The sequence below is a fragment of the Pezoporus wallicus genome, unplaced genomic scaffold (genome assembly GCF_028554395.1).
Source record: "Pezoporus wallicus isolate ANWC-B61680 ecotype Strahan unplaced genomic scaffold, APGP_CSIRO_Pwel_v1 scaffold_2146, whole genome shotgun sequence".
NCBI lineage: Eukaryota > Metazoa > Chordata > Aves > Psittaciformes > Psittacidae > Pezoporus > Pezoporus wallicus.
Genome location: NW_026639769.1, coordinates 2,916,564 through 2,934,123, shown reverse-complemented (window position 1 = coordinate 2,934,123; position 17,560 = coordinate 2,916,564). Strand labels below are relative to the sequence as shown.

Genomic DNA, 17,560 nt, shown 5'->3' with positions numbered 1-17,560 from the left:
CATAGGCCTCAGTGTAGAGCAGAATGGCATCATTCAGTCTGGCAACTGCCAACATTGCATTTTGATGTGAGCTAGAATCACGCTAAGTGGATATGTTCAAATGTAATGCATGCATTCTCTGGGCATTTCAGGTATGGAGAAAATAAACTGGGATCAGAGCAAACGTCTGCTTTGAGCCAATAAGTCTTTTGGTTAGGGACTTTTTTCCAGTTGCCTCCTTGGAATATTAATGAAACTTTTGATCTTGGTGTTTTTTTAAAGCCAAGGAGAGTATTTTTTTATGGGAGGTGCATAAAGTTTTCAGTAAGTTGCACAAATCTGTTGTCTTGTTTTGATCTTGTACTATACCAGATGCTGCAGGTGGTCTACATTTTTACTGGTTACCTTTTTAGTGTTTTTAAGAAACTGTAATATAGCAGTGCCCTTTGAAATCAGTGTCATATTTACTACAGAGAAGGGAAAAAATGAGAGTTCAGTCTGGAATTTAGTGGTACTTTCATTCTGAGGGAGGTTTTCCTGTGAGACAAAAGTGCTTTGGTGTATCTTGGGCTTGATCATGTTCTGGCCTCTGTGCCTGTTGTTTTTTTCTCTCTGATTTTCCTATCCTGTGCAATCTTTCTGTTTAATACAGTTTTTCAAAGAAAGGTTGAAGTGATCATTTTGGTTTTGTTTTGCATTAGAAGTGCTGAACCTATGTACAATCCTGAAACAAACATCTTCTTAAAAGGAAAATGGGAAGGAGTGTGTATAAATTGTAAAAATTAGCTTCTAAATGGAAATTTTCTCTGGATTGACTGTGAAAGGACGATGCTGCAGATTTGCGCCACGTGTTGTGATTAATATGTGCCGTTACTAGCAGAGTGCAAATAGGAAAATGTTATTTTAACACATACTTTTTGTCTCAGTTAGTATACTTTTATTAAAAGTTACTACTAGTGTTTGTTTTAAAATGGGCAAAAGCCAGTCGCTGTTGACTCTGGATTAAAGTAGCTGTGGTTGTATTTGGACAAAGAGGAGGTGCACATCTCTAAAACAGCACGGTTTATAAATAGGGTGCTGTGTGACAAGGACTGAACAAGGGTGCCTTTGGCTCCTGAGATGTTGGGTTGCTCATGGGTCTGTATCCTACAGGCCCTCTCACGTGCTGTGTTCCTGCTGTGGAGCACATCCATGTCCCTGCCAAGCCTGAGCAGAGCTGCCACAGTGCTTTTCAATTCTGATTCTGGGGAGGCTTTTCCAGTTTCAGCATGAATTAACTGAGGGCTGTGAGGAGGGCAGGGCTGGTTTATTGCTTTCCTTCACTGTGCTGCTGTATACCACCTTCTGCTGGGACCTGGCTGGAGGTGGCTGTTTCTACTTGAAGAAATGATGCTGCAGTTCTGGGATGTTTGTGAGTGAATGTGGTTCATGCAGGAGTGCTGACTGCCATGGGTTTAAAGAAGAAAATTAAAATAGGGAAATAAAAAGGCCCCAACTTTTCCTCATGCTGTTAAAATCGTGCTCAAGTTCTGCTCGAGACTGGAGCTAGAGCTAAAGAGTAAAACAAACCTGAATTTTTTTAAGAACTGTGGCAAGTCTCACAGCATTTCAGGCAGGTGAAGTGCTTTGTCTCCAGGAATGGGTGACCTTTCCCACAGCTCTGCCTTCTTGCAAATAACTCAGTTTTAGTACGGTCATGTTGCCAGTCAGAGAGGAGAACATGGGGAAAAGATGTGTTGGAACCTTCTCCTGTGAGATAGTGACTGACAGGATGAGTCCTCCTATAAAATGTGTAGCAAACTAAGAAAGGTAGCACTTAAAGCTTTCTTTTCCAATAAATATGCGTATTTCCACAACAGTAATATATTAATTCTTTACTGACTGAATGATAGATCTATACAAGGGTCACTGTGATGAAAGGAGAGCATCCTTTCAAGTGCTGGAACTTTTTCTTTTCCTCCTGATGGCATGTGAAGTATGGAAGACATTTTCTGTATTTGCATTATTAGAGTGGTTTAACAGAGCCTAAAAATGCAGTGAGGCCCCAGAAAGTTGCCTCTTGGTCCTATTCAAGCTGTCACCAGTGACCGGCCTCTTCTGAGGTAAGAATTTTTGTCTTGTCTGGACTTTATAATAAAATCAGAGAATCTTAGAATGGTTGGGATGGGGCATCCACAACTGCTGGGCATCCTGTTCCTATGTCTGACCACCCTCACAGTAAAGAACTTCTTCCTAATCTCTCTCCTTTCCCTGCCCTTCCCCATTAAGGGAAGTGCCCCTGGGAGACAAGTTGCTCTTACCTGGAGAGCTAAAGTTAAACACAAAGTGTGGATTCACATGACTTTGTTTGAGGGGCCTTAAAGTGAGCACAGCCTAACCCTGTCACAAGGTTACTGCTTTACAGGGATAAAGAGTGAATGTACATAATATTCAAAAGATCTATCCTGCTCAGTTCTTTAGATGGCAGAGAAGGTTATAAACCCCCTTCCTGGCTACTGCAAGTGAGCACAGCCAAGGAGAGTCACCAGCAGCTACTTTTATTAGCTCAGCTATAGGCTGCACCACTTCTTTCCATGGTGCATGGTCCCGTGATCCTTCCACACAGAGTTGGAAGTCACGGGAGCACCTTGCTATCACCACCGTTTGTCTTGGAAGAAAGCATTTAACATTATTTATGTCCTGCAAAATAATTGTTCAGCAAAGCAGTTAAGGACATGGTCATCTGTTGTGCTGAGCCAGTGCCTAAACCAGCACTAGAGCATTGTAAATGGGGAAATGAAGAGCAAGCAAACTGCTAAAATCTGGAAAATAAGTATTATTAATTTTTCACTGTGTTTTACTACTGAACTGTGGTAAATTACATGGCACACTGTTTCCTAGTGAAGGCTTCATTTTACTTATGATCTCTTTCCATCTTTATACATAAGAGTCACCTCCACTCATGCATTATTGAGTGTCAGTGATTTCAATTTATCTCCATAAGGAAAACAAGACTGCTTTGCTATAAAAACGCCAACTTCTGCTGCCACTGCCTCAACTGACAAAACGTTAGGTCATCAATAATCCTGTACTAAGGAGCCAGCATGGCCATTAACAGTGATATTGCATGTTTCCTGTATCCGTTTTCCCCAGAATTTTCTGTTCTGAGTGCCATTTTGTATGTAATTTTAGTTTAAATGTTCCACCTTCACTGCATATTTGTAATGGAAACAGGTTTATGACTGAAGCTGGTGCCTTTTCAAGTATTTTATGTATGTAATACTAATGTGAAAAAAAAACATGATTCCATCCTTTCAGCTGCTCTTCAGTTCTGTGAATTTACTTGTAGTATTTGTCTAGTGATGTGTGTTTCATTCAGTTGTAGACTGTTGTGGCTGAATAAACAGGTATCATGAAACCTAAGTAATACATGGCTTTTTATTCACTTATTTCCTGTAGCTGAGCTCAGCCTGGTTCCATGGGTGGAGGGGGAATAGGGAGTAGGTATAGCTGACAGCAGATTGAGGTCTCATCTCCCTGACAAAGAAAGAAGACTTAACTCAAAATTAGTTTTGGCCTGGTTCCACTCCTTCATAAAATGCATGTGCAAAAGCATGGACATGCATGCTTGCTCTCACTATTGTTCTTGCACTCTATTAATTTTTTCCCTTCCCTTCACTGAACACTAATGACCCAGTCCTGAATGAGAGGCTGCCACTAAGAAACTGGTGGGTATATATGATGACTTGTTTGAAGCAGACTCAGTGTCAGCCTACAGTGCCGTGGTTATTATCAACTAGAAGAAAAACGATTTAAAATAGGTTTTTAGGGAAAAAAAAAAAGTTACTTTCCTAGAATTATTTTTTTTTGGTGACATTTTGAGACAATCTCATGAAATCTCTTCCTTTTATTTATTACATCAACTGAACTATTTGCTGTAACTGTACATAATGAAATGAAATTGCTGGCTATGGAATTTTCTTTAGACCTTTTAACATGCTTCAGTTTTTTTTTCCCCTGCATAGGTTCCTTAATGGCAGAAGAACTGAATATCATGTCAGCAACTGACTATTAGTTCTTGGTGGAAAGGTTTGCATGGGCATTTTGTGACAACCTGGCAATGAAATAATGGTTAGAGTTGGCTGACTTCTACAGAGGCAGAAACTTAAATGAGCTTAAATGTCTCTGTGTGGCAAGGGGTGGAGAGGATCCGTCATTTATCTATGGATACAGCACTTCTGTGAGCTGTAGCTGTGAAAGTCATAGCTGGAGCACAAGCCTGGCTCCACAGACACAGCTACATGGAGCAGTGTGCTAGCTTACAGGCTGTGAACACTGCAAGCTCTGGAAGCGCTGCTGATCCATGTGTCTTTAGCAAGCTGGAGCCCGGGCACTGCTACTTGGAATCATAGGATGGTTTGGGTTGGAAAGGAACTTAAAAGATCCATCTAGTTCCAACCTCCCTGCCATGGGCAGGGACACCTTCCACTGCACCAGACTGCTCAAAGCCCCATCCAACCTGGCCTTGAAAACTGCCAGGGATGGGGCAGCCACAGCTTCCCTGGGCAGCCTGTCAGTGCCTCAGCACCCTCATAAATGAAGAACTTCTTCCTAGTATGTAATCTAAATCTCCCCTCCATCAGTTTAAAGCCATTCCTCTTGTCTTATCATTACATGCCCTTGTAAAATGTCCCTCTACAGCTTTCTTGTTGGCACATTTAGGTCTCCCTGGAGCCTCCTCTTCTCCAGGCTGAACAAACCCAGTGCTCTCAGCCTGTCTTCACAGGAGAGGTGCTTCAGCCCTGTGCTTGGGATTGAGGTTGAGACATACCAGTATGGAGCTGGCATGCCTTGACCCATACTTGAGCACAGAGGGTTGATGTAAACTACTGTATGGTACTACTATAAGATGTGTCAAATTGCAGGCTTTGACTTTCCATGTTGCTAATTTTGCAAGCTTAACCATATCAGTTAAAACATTAGTACAGTATCCTGGAAATAAGCCATGCTTTTTTGCAACCATAGGTGGGGAAGAAGCTGTTAATTTGCTACAGGGACTGACCATAAGAATGCAAAGCAACTTGCTTCATAAATCCCCTTGCCAGAAGATGAGGAATAAGCAATCACCAGTAGGGACAAGTGAAGAAAAGGTGGAGAATTCTTACAGGCTAATGATAAATCCTTATTTCTATAGGCAAGCATTACAGAAATGCCTGGTGAAACTTTGTATTCTTCCTTCAGGAAATTAGTTGCAAAGGAAAGGATCTGTGCCACTGAACACAGGCTCCACTTGCAAGTTATAATCTCTGGCTCTGACAAACAAATGAGTGGTTGTGCTTCTTCTGACACTTGCAGTAGGATGCAAATTGAGTTGACATACACAGAAGCTGCCCCCCACTAGACACACCAAGAGTCCCTCCAGACATTGGCTAAATTTTAATGACAGTACTCAAACTGTACAACCAAGAAGCAATGGCAATGCTGACAGTACACAGTGATTCTCCAGCCACTGCCAAGTGTCAGTTACATTTTAAAGATGAAGCTTATAAAAATGCACAATTCTCTCCCAAGATACTGTACACTATTCAGCAGGTTAAAAACTGAAAAAATCTTTCATTAAAAAAGTCATTACATGATTTGTATACACCAGGGATAGTCTACATAATCATATTCATCTAGAAAATATGTGCATTATAAACCACTTCCATGCAATGCAACAGTTTCTTATTTCAAAGGTAGTATAAAAAGACAACACAGCAGTCCTAGTCCCTAGAACACAATATGTAATACAAAACAAATGTGCACCTACTTATTAAATGTTTTAGATGAATAAAATACTGTGACAAAGATTCAAAACTAGATTTTTGAATATTTCTTTTTTGTTTCCAACAAGTGACTACAGTACTAAAAAATACAGGTAACAAGAAGTGTGTGTGGTAATCATTTTAGCCAAAGTGCCTCTTCTAAAGTTGTGATACTAAACCCCAAAGTTTGCTATGCTAACCTGAGACAGAGTGCTATCTTTAAGATTACTGTGATGTACTTTCTGCATCTACTCAGTATTTTATTACCTTGCAAATTTAAGACAGCTATAAAATAATCTTGCAAGTTTAAGACAACTTAACCTATAAAATGTTCTGTTTATTGCCTTAGCGTATAAAGTGTGCTGCTTATAGTTTATTTAGAAGTCCAAAAGAATGCATTTTGGTATAACTGAAGAGGCAAGGGCTCCTTCCTAAATTGGTGGAGGCCCATTAAGATACTGCAGCATCAGATGCAAAGAACGGGCAAAATTGTTTGCCCTTGTGCAGCTGTAGTCTTCCTCAGAAGATGGAATTATACAAGCCACTAGTAAAAGCAGTAGGAGGAACAACTGAAGTGGAAACGCTGCTCGTAATACACGGTAAAAGAAGTAGGGAGTCTGAGGAGTTGCTTGAGTAGGTTGTGGATGGCTTTCACCTCTGAAAAGGAGATAAAAAGGAGTGGGGGTGGGGAGGGAAGAGAAAAAACAAAGCACTTTAGAGTCTGAATTAAACAAGTTGTTTAACTTGGTCTCTAGGGTTCACCCTACCCTTCCAAGATGCAGGGCTGCCCATCTACAGCAAAATACACTAACTGTAACTTGAAAGAGTGCAAGGCTGCTCAGTGGGAAGCCAGCGGCTGTTCTGGGCTTACTGTCCTTACTGCTGAAGAAGAAACATTTATTTGCCATAGCTTAGATCACTGCATTTTTACCCTATTTTCAGATACAAACTTAACTTTTCCCTGGAGACAAACAAACCACTCTAAACACATATTAAAGTATAAAGGAAAGCCATCATTCAGACTGCTTAGCCTCTTCTCTCTTTTGCCATTACTGAGATATGTCCTTTGGGCAGGCCCTTATCTACTGGAGTGAAGTTCTACCTTTGTCCTTCATGGTCTGTTTGTAAGTGTTGTTGTTAAGTGGCTCCAAGCTGCAAGTTTCTTTTTCCAGGGATGCTAGTGGAATTAAAGGAGGTTTTACAACTGAAATATTTTCTCATTTGTCACAAAAAGTATTTTCTCAAGAGTAAAGACAAGCCAAGGTTGCACATTGGTGCAGAGGTCTAGGAACAGGAGTGCTAAAGGAAAGCATTCACCAAGATGCAACTCAGAGCTGGGCAGTAGAAGAGACACTACAGGTATGCAGAAATCACCTCTACCTGTACATATGTAACCTATGAAAATAGCTGCCTGGGTTTCTGCTGGCTCTCAGCTCATCTCTGTCTTTCTCACTATCCTTCAAGAGATCACAGAATCATAGAATGCTTTGGGTTGGAAGGGACCTTAAACATCATGGGCAGGGTCACCTTCCGCTAGACCAGGTTGCTCAAAAACCCTGTCCAGCCTGGCCTTGAACACCGTCAGGGATGAGGCAAGCAAATATAAAATAATACCTTCTGCTGCTGCTTTTTCTGTCATCTGAAGCTCTCTGTATGGTGATCTGTTGAAAGAAATAGCTTTTATTTTCAGAAACTACAAAGAATTTCTCAAAGAAGACAGTTGTAAAATTTACAGCCCTGTTGTAAATTCTGTAATAATGTACATGCACCTAAAAGGTAAAATGATTACATTTCAGGAACTTTCAGGCTAAATGTCAAAATATGCTATATGCTGACAGGAAAATATTAGAAAAAAATACTTGCCTGTTTCGCAGCAGGGTTGGATTTCTCTGTGACTTGATTATAGACCCCTGAGTCCAAGTCATCTGGAACTAGCAGCAATGCTCTGGTATCCTAAAAGGTAACCATGTATTCTTCTTTAAAATGCATGTTCAAAACTCATAACAGGTGAAGTGCAAAGAGCCATGCTTCACTGGCTCTCTGTGCGTGCACAGACAAATGCCTCTTTACATGTGCATAACCAGTGGTAAATGGATGCTCCACTTCTCCAGCATAAACAAATATTTTACTATGCACAACACAAAAGAATTGTAATGGAACAGATGCATACAGGTATTAACTTGAAAATATCTTTTATCTGACAGCCCTCAAGATAAGCAATGTATTGCTATGAACTACAACTCCTATGCATTCATTACACACTCCTAGCTCAACACTTGGTATGGCTCATAGGATAATTCAGGTTGGAAGGGACATCAGGAAGTTCATCTAGTCCCTGCTCAAAGCAAGGTCACCTATAAGACCAAACCAAAACCCTTATTCAAAGCTTTATCCTGTCTGCTCTTCAAATCCTTCAAGGATAGAGACTGCACAACATCTCTGGACAATCTGCTTCTATACTGTACTAACCTTGTGGTGCTGAAGTTTTTCCTATAGACAGACTTCATTATTCTTTTTTTCAGCTTATGAAAGCACTTAAGTTTAAAGTCAGACTTTTATAAATGCCTTTACTCTTAGTATGTTATTACTTTTCAGTATCAAAGATCCATGAACAAGTACTGAAACTTTAACTCACCAGATCTCCTTGTATGGTTTTTAAGTCACATGAAACCTGTTCAGTAAGGTCTTTCAGTTTCCTTCCAATTACACGGACCTTCTCATCAGTTTCAGTGTCATCAGCATTTGATTTAAGCAGCAGATAAGCTGTGAGTTCTTGACGCAAGTTCACTTTAAGCTGTTGTTCCAGCAGCTCTTTCTGTAGTTGCTTAGAACAAATAAAAACCAGTACAACAGACTTTTACTCTCAACTTTAAGGATGTTCTCATGGAGGAACTCTAGAAGGCTTTAAAGAACAACTCAACCTGCCTGAGAATCCGCAATACACAAGAATGACTATTACACCTACATATGAAATGAAGATCTCTCGAAGAGACTGATTGTACTTGCTTGAACTAACAGAAATAATTCTAGTAGTAATTAATCCATAGCAAAAAGACATTAAATGTTTGAAATTGGAAGTCTTACACCAGAATATACTGTCCATAAGAAACTTAATCCATATTATTATTATGATGCATAATTATGGAAAAAAATATAGGCAATCTCTATGAAGAAATTTTCCTAATATCCAGTCTAAACTTCCCAGCATTCCTGCTACTGACTGACCCCAAGAGCACAAAGACAATGATAAAAAACATGAGCATCTTGAAATCCCACTTCTCAGTATGCCATAACTTACCTTCAATTTCTTGACCCTTTGTTCCAACACCTGCATGCTGTCTTGAGCTGTCGCTTTTTGCAGCTTCTCCAGCTCTTCCTCCGTTTTATCAAGCCAAGCAGGGATGTTGCTAAGATCTGAGTTCAGCTGCTGCCACTGCTGCAATTTCTGTTTTATTTCAAGGTCACTTCTGAAGTCTTGAGCTTGGATGAGCTCCTGCCTATCAATAATGCCTACAAATGATAGAACAACAAATGTTTAAATCTTCAGTAAGGTGAAGAGTGTGTAAACACAATGAAAGGAGGTTTACGAGTACATTATTCTTCAATCTAGTCAAGGCCAAATAATTGCTACCAAGTACTACTGTTATCCAGACACAATTTTCTTGAGATTCTGCAAGTCTGTAAGTTTCATATTACCGGTCAAGTTATCCACATAGTAATGCTACACATTAGTTGAAGATGTTTTAATTCAAATCTAAGGAGACAGAATTCAATGAGCCAAGCCATGATTTAGTAGACACCAAAATTCATCATGTGATAAAGTATAATCTTTTAGGAGGATCCTAACAGCAGTTAGGACTTGGGTTTATGATTCATCAGTCCCATGCTAAAGGAGCTGCAGACGCCACCTGTGTGTTCACTAACACTATTTCTGGAAGCACATCTAAGCCCTTCTCAGAGGTCTTCCTGCCCATCCCATGTATGGGACTCAATCCTGGTCCATTTGTGACAAAACCTAAGTAACCTGGTGCATATAGCTGCAGTCTTGCAGTCACTTAATTCACTTTTGTGATTGCAGTACAGATGTGTTATTACAATCTCAAGCACCTGAAACCAGGAACGAGGTCCTAAAAGGTTAAGAGAACCAGGTTGTTAGCCTATTTGGAAGAAAGGGCTGCAGCGAAAAAGTGAAGGACAGAATACATTACCAGCATTGACAAAGCATTTCTGTAAATGGGAGCTGTAGCATCTTGTCATATGGAGTACCAATAACTGAGAAAATTAACTACAGCAATCTTAATTTAGAAAAAGAGATGCACTACTTTGGTTTGAAATATGATTAAGTCTGTGAAGTATTCATTATCACACAGAAGTGAAATTGTTCCCATTCATTCCAATCAACAAAGAAGTATACTATGAGTGATAAAAATCTCAAATCTGGCAGAAAATGTAAAAACTTAGAACAGCAAATACAGGTTGGATGGTAAGAGGTGAGAAGGCAGCTCAGCAAATTTTAGCAAAATACATCAATTTAGAGGATATTGGTTTACTTCTATTTTGTTTCCAAGGCAAATATGCTGCCTTTGTGCCATCTCTGCTTTGTCTTACACAGTCACAGGCCAAATACCCCAGCACCAAAGCCACTCCAAATGCTCTGTACCTGACTGATTCTCTGCAGCTGCTATATTCACAAGCTCTTGCTCAAATTGGGGTTCTTCATTGTTCATGTCAGGAGTTGTAATTTTCTCATTGTTGATGCTGCTGCTGCTTGCAGAGCTGAGCTGATGCACCTGGAATGACATTTTGGTAGGTGAGTCCTGCAGGCTGTCAAGCTGTCAAAGCTCAAGCTTAATTTCTGTTACTTTGGGGTGGCTGGGTGGTGCATCAGTTTTAGTACTGGGCTTCTGCACCTTTTTTAACAGTTTATTCTGGCTCTCCATGCCTTCTCAGTAAACAAACACATACCATAGTGACACTAATTATTACAAGACTGAGCACGGCAAATTAATTGTTTTTGCACTACATGTAGTAGACAATGTACATTTACCAACTGTCTTTGTTGGATATTGGGTCTTGGATTATTGACTAAAACTGGATTACTGACTGATAAAAGCAACCAGATACCAGTTTCTTGTGCTCAGAAGAGTGCTTACAACTGGTCCACTAAGGCTGGCAGCTGCTGGCAAAGTCACAGCAGGCATCCAGCCACCAAGGCTAAGGTACCAATGAACAAGAGCCATTTTGGCATATTTTTTAGTGCCCAGAAGCAGATTAAATGGTGGGTTGCATGTTAGAAAAGCACCCTTCAAATCGGTCTGCCTAGGAAAGGAAGATAGATACATCACTAACTATCAAGGGAGGGTATTCATTCAACACTCTCTCCTCTGGGGAGGTTAGATTCCCCTAGATTTTATGACAACAAGGACATAAATTCCTCCAGACACTGACTTTTATCAGGAGCTTAGCATGATTATTCCGAATTCCTTTAAAGAAGCTTCCATAGTGAGTGGATAGAGACTCTCACTGGTTACCTGAGCCACCAGGAATAATGTCTAAATTTGCATGAAGTGAACATTCCCCCTAAGACTAATCTTTTCCTTGGTGCTGGAGGAGGGAAGAAGATGGAGTTATAGGAACAATAGACCGTGTAGTAAAGGTTTAGTGCCCATATACCTTCCAACTCACATAGTCTGGCTTATAGCAAGTACTCGTCTCTGGATCAGACGACATATTTCCAACCACTTCTGCCTGTTTATATTGGTGTTTCCTGCGGACTGGACTGTCTGGGGAATGCCAAGGATGAGCTTCTGAAACAGATTTTCCTGAAACAAATAAAACCAAACCCATACACCATGAGTGCAAAATCCCATCTCCACAAGGAAGATGTTGCTTTGTGTTGTTAGAAAGCGCTTTGAATAAAATGGCATCAACTTATGGCAAAAAAATGATAGTTTTGCAGCTTTCCTTGCAAAGCATGCACATCTGCAAAACATGAACAGCGTTCTAAAGGTAATGAGATGAGAGCCATGCAGTTATGGGACATTCTGTTTTCTTCTGGAAAATGCTTTAACACATGTTTGAGCATTCAAAAAAAAAAAATAAAAAGGCTGCACTGTGGTTTTGGAAAGTTTGCATCCCAATAACACTATCACACATCTGCAACACATGTCAATAGGGACAACTATAGACATGTCCTCATTTGGGGAATGTTTGGTTTGGATTTAAAAGACAGGACACACGCAGTTCTGTCATGCACAAACCACAAAAAACACCTGCAGAGTTGGAACTACTGCCTTCAGTAATTATGCAATCAAAATTAGAAACAACCAAAAAAGTGACACTACCCAAAGCAAACCACCAAGAAAGTACCAAAAGACTTTGGATCAATACAAAGAAATGCACATTAACCACCTTGGCATTTACCAGGCAAAATCTAAATGGTATGTTCTTGACTGCTTTGTAATGTACATGTGAATACTGCAGCGTAAGAACACCATGGCAGGATGAGACATGGTGTCCACACAAGGCAGGAAGTCAGACATTACGTATGAGAGAGGTTGAGGAATATAGCGTGCAGCACAGGGAGATTGCCATGTTCAGACACATGCATTAGCAGGTGCCTACCAGAAGATGCTTTCAAAGTTTTTGTGGTCATTTTAAGATATGCCTCAGGATTTTCAGTGATTTCTACATCTGAAAAAAGAATAATGTCATTTTCCTCACTATTTAATATTTTCCAACTATTAAGAACAACTGAAACAATGAAGGACAGCAAAGACAAAGCACAAAATAAGTTGGTACTATTTTCATCTAACAGTCTTAGAAAGTAAGGTTTCTAAAACCCTTATGTTTCCGAAAAGATAAGCTTGGTTTAGACAATACCATTCCCTTCACCGAGACATCTACGAGATGAGACTGCTCACATCTATTAATAGTACCTGAAAATGAACCAACAATGTGGGAGGAAGACCTCAATCCCCCTCCCTTCCCACACAGGGACATCCTGCAGCTGTCCATGTCAAAACAAACAGCTGGCAATTGGTTCTCACCTGACAGAGCACTGTAGTATGTCGCTTCTTCTTCATCTTCATGAGAGGAAGAACCTCCCACATCACCTGTGTGATCCCACTCGAGTGGGATGGAGTCAACACTGACAGGGGTTTCACAGCCTGATCTTTCATGACCCTGAGTAGGGGGCATAAGGTGGCAAAGGGACTGTGTTGAATTGGGCCCCTCGCTGATGGCCTTCTTACACCAGGGATCGTTCTGGATTTCTCTGGAGTCTTCTGGATCTGTCTCATTTTCAGAGGTGTCTCTGTCATCATCCAGTCCCTAAAAATAAATAACAATTATTGCATATTAATAAGATTTACAATAGATCTAAGCTGCTTAATGAGCTAATGATTGAGCCACATGCTACTACGGGGGACTATTTCCTGGTCAGCTGCAGCAATCGAAGACCATGTGCCTAAAACTGAAGAGAAGCATCAGTTCTGCGTCCTTTCTCTTTAGCCAAAACAATCCTCGCATCAGCAGCAACCTCCCTTTTTTCACAACACGCAACCACCACCATCTTTCTCTAGTTTGCAGAGAGAGGTACCAGTTCCAAATAGGCAGCAATGAAATGATGCTCAGGTCGGGGTGAACAGCTGCTCATAGATGTTCATGTTACTTCCTCAACCTTGCTTTCCAATAGATGCTCTTTCTTTTTGAGCCAAAGCAAATTGAGAATCATCTAAATGTTCCAGTGAGAAGAGCATGCTGTTCTCCATTCAAGGTTATCCCAAGAAATTGGACAAACGGGTATTCTAAGCACATTACTGAATTTAGAGAAAAAAAAAGTGATACTAAACCCACCAAAAAAGCCCTCAAACCACTACTGTAATAATGTTAACCCTGTAAACTACTTCCATGCAATTATCCAGATTCTGCAGATGGAGTCCCAAAACGAGAGGTGTGAGGAGAAAAGACTGGTGACAAACGTTTAGCAAAGCTGGCAAAACTACTGAGTAGGTCCTGACACCTTTGAGCTCAAGCCACTTGGTTAAGCTGCTAAGAATAAGCAATAAGAATTGCAGTTCAAACATCAAAATCTTCCCCAAGCATCAAAACAACTGTTGCTTCTTACAGGATGCCTTGAAGTCAGTCTTTGATGGAAGCGGGCAACTCGCCCAAACACTTCCTGACAGTATCGATGAAGTTCTTCCAATTCGTTCTCAATAACAGCAGCATCCAAAGGCTCACTCTTCTGAATCAGCTGCTCCCCAAAAACGATTAGTTGATCAATCTTGTTGGTGTTTAGTGTTATTTCCTGCTGGAAACCCTATTTGGAACACAGAAGAAAAATAATTATTTCTGCAACACCCCTTTTTAGCTTAAGTTTTGGGTTTCTTTTCATTGCACTGAAAGAAAAGCAGCCATTGACATTGTTGTCTAATGTCATTTGGCAAATATACTTTTACTCAAGAGGTCCAGAGGTTTGTTTTATTAGCAGGATTACAGTTCCAAGTGAAGTGGCATTTTGCACACATGTGTATTTCAATATAATTGCAGTGTCCTGGGCCTGCAGGGGATCATGACAGAGGAGCTCAGCTTATCAGAATTTATCCTTCTCTGCTCTCTTTTCCTCAGTAATGAAGAAGTTTGTTTGCCTGCTTGGGCCTCCAGCCTACACAACAGTAAATCTACATCCCAAAAAGATTAACAGTGCAGGGAGAAGGAAGAAACAAGCACATGAACAGGTAGCACAGAACTAGTATATTCTTTAGAATCACTGCACACACCTGCTGCCTTTCAGTTGGAAGTCCCAGCTACAAACAATGCACTCAGAGGAGAGATCCTACCTTAATGCCAATTCAAAAAACCTTCTAATGAGAAAAAAACACCTGAATTTGGGAACGTAGCTTTTACTGTTAACTTGCATGTGGTCCTTTCCCAGAGAGATATCACTTCATTGACTCTCAGTGTTAGGAAAAACAGGCAGGATAGAACAGAACTTGAACACTGAGCCTGAATTTAAATACAGTTTAATCTTGATTAAGGATAGGCCTTAACAAATGAGTGGTGTCTTAATACAAATATAGTCCTACAGAGATCTGTTGGTTATTGTGAAGTTCCAGAAAATAAGATGATTCTGTCAAGAGCAGGCAACCCAACAGGATTAGCTGGACTGCTGCTATTAAACAACTACTTTACAAGGATACGTACATTTAACTGGCGCATTTTGTCATCAAAATTACTTTCTGAGAAGTGCTCCACATTTGTCAGCTGGAGGTCCATTTCTGTGAGCCAAACAAGGATGCTTTCTCTTGTCCCCTCAAATTCATCTCTCCGATTGGTGAAGTGCTGAATAGGAAGAAGAGAGGCAGGATTATAAGACTTCAGCTACTAAAAAAGGTGGTCATAGAAGCCCTCTGAAAACAGTGTTTTGTTTCAAAATTGCTGTTAACCTTAAGGGCTGTTGGGGAACAAACAGCAGCATGCCATGTGTGAAAACTGCCCCTTTCCTGTAGTGATGCTGGAACAAAGTGTCCTATGTTAGTACATTATTTGTACGAGAGAGACAGTAAAACTTAGGCAGAGCAAGATGTGCTTATAAAATTATATTCCTGCTTCCACACTGGCTATCTTCTCCCACATCATTATACCAGTGTAACAGCTATTTGGACTCAGGTTTAACATCTAATTTGTTCTAAATTTAGAAGACAGACAAAGGAAGCAAGCCCCATCGTTAATTAAAGTGCTTAAAACTATAACATTGACGTTAGTAAAACAATGAAGAAGCTAGATCTCAGATGACCATGCCAGTGTAATTAATGCATCATTTGGCATGGAAGCCAGGAGGACTTCTCCCTGCTGCCGTCCCCCACAAAAGCTAAAAGACATGCATCTTGTGGTACCCCATTTCTTCTCAGTGGATTTACTGTTCAGGAAAGGAATCGCAGAACATCCCAAACTCTAACTGCACAGAGCAAACCTGTGAGCACTCTCACAGCCTCATTCACTGACTTTTAGAATCTAACAGTTTTTGCCTGTCAATTGCTTGCAGCACTGCTATAATTACAAGTCAGGGAGTGATAAGTTTTCCCCAGGGCACAGCACAGAATATCTGCTCAGAAATCAGTTTAACTGGACAAGCAGGACACTTCACTGATGTGTCACAAATACATTCTTCAGTGTAATACAACATTCCTCTGTCAGGCAGAAAGCACAGAAGAACAATGTGTTATAGTCTTCAACTACCAAGAGCCCATGGCAGGAGGGCCTGAACTAGATGATCTTAAAGTCCTTTCCAACCCTAACTATTCTATGATTCTATGATCTACCACGGATACGTTTACACCATATACTTGGTGATACCTCTCTAGATCTCTTTTTCTACACTGGTAACTCAAGACAAAAAACAACACAAGGTAGTTGCTCCAGTATTGGTTTTGCCCTTGGGTAATTCCTACAGAAACTTGTAAGTGCTCCTCACTCTCTCACCCCCCCGTGCAATTACCTTGAGTCTCCTCAGAATAGCAGCGACTCGTTTCTGGAGATAATCCCAGCGCTGGTTGCCCTCGTGTACCATCTGCTTCAACTTGCTGGCTGAGTCTGTGCGGTTCTCGCGGGCAAGGCGCCTGTACTGCTTATTGATCAGCTCCAACTGAGTGAGTCGTTCATGAACTTGCCTCTGGAATGCCTACAAGGTGAATCAAGGAAGTCAGCTCCCTTGCCAGTAAGAGAAAGGATCTGGATGATACTATTTATCACAAGAGATGATGATGCCCTCCCCTTAAAATCAGACTTTCTAACTACAAAATTAAATTCGGAGATGGACCTGTATTTTCACTAATCTGCTCAGACTCAGTACATTAGGAAAAGAAAAGGAAAAGAAAAAAATTCAACCCATAAACATCTCCAGCCTACAAAATGTAAACATTTAACTTATGAGCAGGATCTTGTCTGTTTATAGTATTTGCTTCTCCACAATAAAGAAAAATAAACAAACCAAATGAATCAGCCAGACATCTAGCAGCCACACAGTGGCCATATTATTTATGTTCTCAATGCCACCACTGCCTAACTGGTGTTTTTTCAGTGACTGAGACATTAAGAATTCAGCAGTCTGGACATTCAGCCTGCTGCTGACCATAAAGAAATTATGTTAAAAAATTCACCTCAAATTTCTTCAGCTCCTCCTTTGCATGTGTGTACAAAACCTCTGAGGAATTAGGCCTAGCTGCTATCCATTCTGATGCTACTAGCCAATCTTCAAAGCGAGAGTAGTCGTCCAGAAACCTCTGCCATAGGCGCCAGGTTTCCTCAATTCTAAGATGTAAAGGAAGATGTAAAAATTGAGAGATTTTATCACAAGCCAACTATTAATTTGGATTTTTTTTTCCTTTTTCAGAATTCAGCTTGTGGCAAAAGCTACAGTGTTTGTCAAAAATGCTGCCACAGGCTTCTTCAGAGGGGTAAGAAAAAGACTTACTTCATTCGCCTTTCCATAGACATGGCACATATGTTTCTCCACCTTCTGTCCAAACTCCTGGTAGTCTGCTGGATGGAGTCACACTCTGTCTCATTAGCACATGCATCTGAATCGTGTAGTAGGACTTCACAAATATTAAACACAGATTCCACCCCTGCGGTGTGTTGCTCTATGTCTCGTTGCAGGTCCTGCCATTGGCAAAAGAATAGCTTGAGTAGAAGGAAACATGCATGGCTAGACTTCACACATATCCTTCCAAAATGCTGCAGAAGATGAGGAAAGAGCAATATGTATGTCACGAAAAGCTTATTTAGCTTTAGAA

General features: G+C 40.6%; 1 protein-coding gene across 9 annotated transcripts in view; it reads right to left on the bottom strand.

The window, feature by feature from the left end:
• Positions 1–6,118: 6,118 nt before the first annotated feature.
• Positions 6,119–17,560, bottom strand: part of SYNE2 (spectrin repeat containing nuclear envelope protein 2) — a 184,781-nt gene continuing 173,339 nt past the window's right edge. For 6 of the 9 annotated variants that reach the window (XM_057416214.1, XM_057416217.1, XM_057416219.1 and 3 more), the window contains 12 exons: positions 17,239–17,426; positions 16,925–17,075; positions 16,264–16,446; positions 14,970–15,107; positions 13,891–14,085; positions 12,812–13,094; positions 12,387–12,455; positions 11,448–11,584; positions 10,423–10,552; positions 9,061–9,272; positions 8,398–8,586; positions 7,488–7,715 (listed from right to left, as the gene is read on the bottom strand). In XM_057416214.1, coding sequence (XP_057272197.1) covers positions 7,608–7,715; positions 8,398–8,586; positions 9,061–9,272; positions 10,423–10,552; positions 11,448–11,584; positions 12,387–12,455; positions 12,812–13,094; positions 13,891–14,085; positions 14,970–15,107; positions 16,264–16,446; positions 16,925–17,075; positions 17,239–17,426 — 1,983 coding nt within the window. In that variant the 3' untranslated portion in view covers positions 7,488–7,607. Of the gene's footprint in view, positions 6,420–7,376; positions 7,424–7,487; positions 7,716–8,397; positions 8,587–9,060; positions 9,273–10,422; positions 10,553–11,447; positions 11,585–12,386; positions 12,456–12,811; positions 13,095–13,890; positions 14,086–14,969; positions 15,108–16,263; positions 16,447–16,924; positions 17,076–17,238; positions 17,427–17,560 lie in introns of those variants that run through there. The other 3 variants (XM_057416222.1, XM_057416221.1, XM_057416218.1) reach the window with 3 other exon arrangements.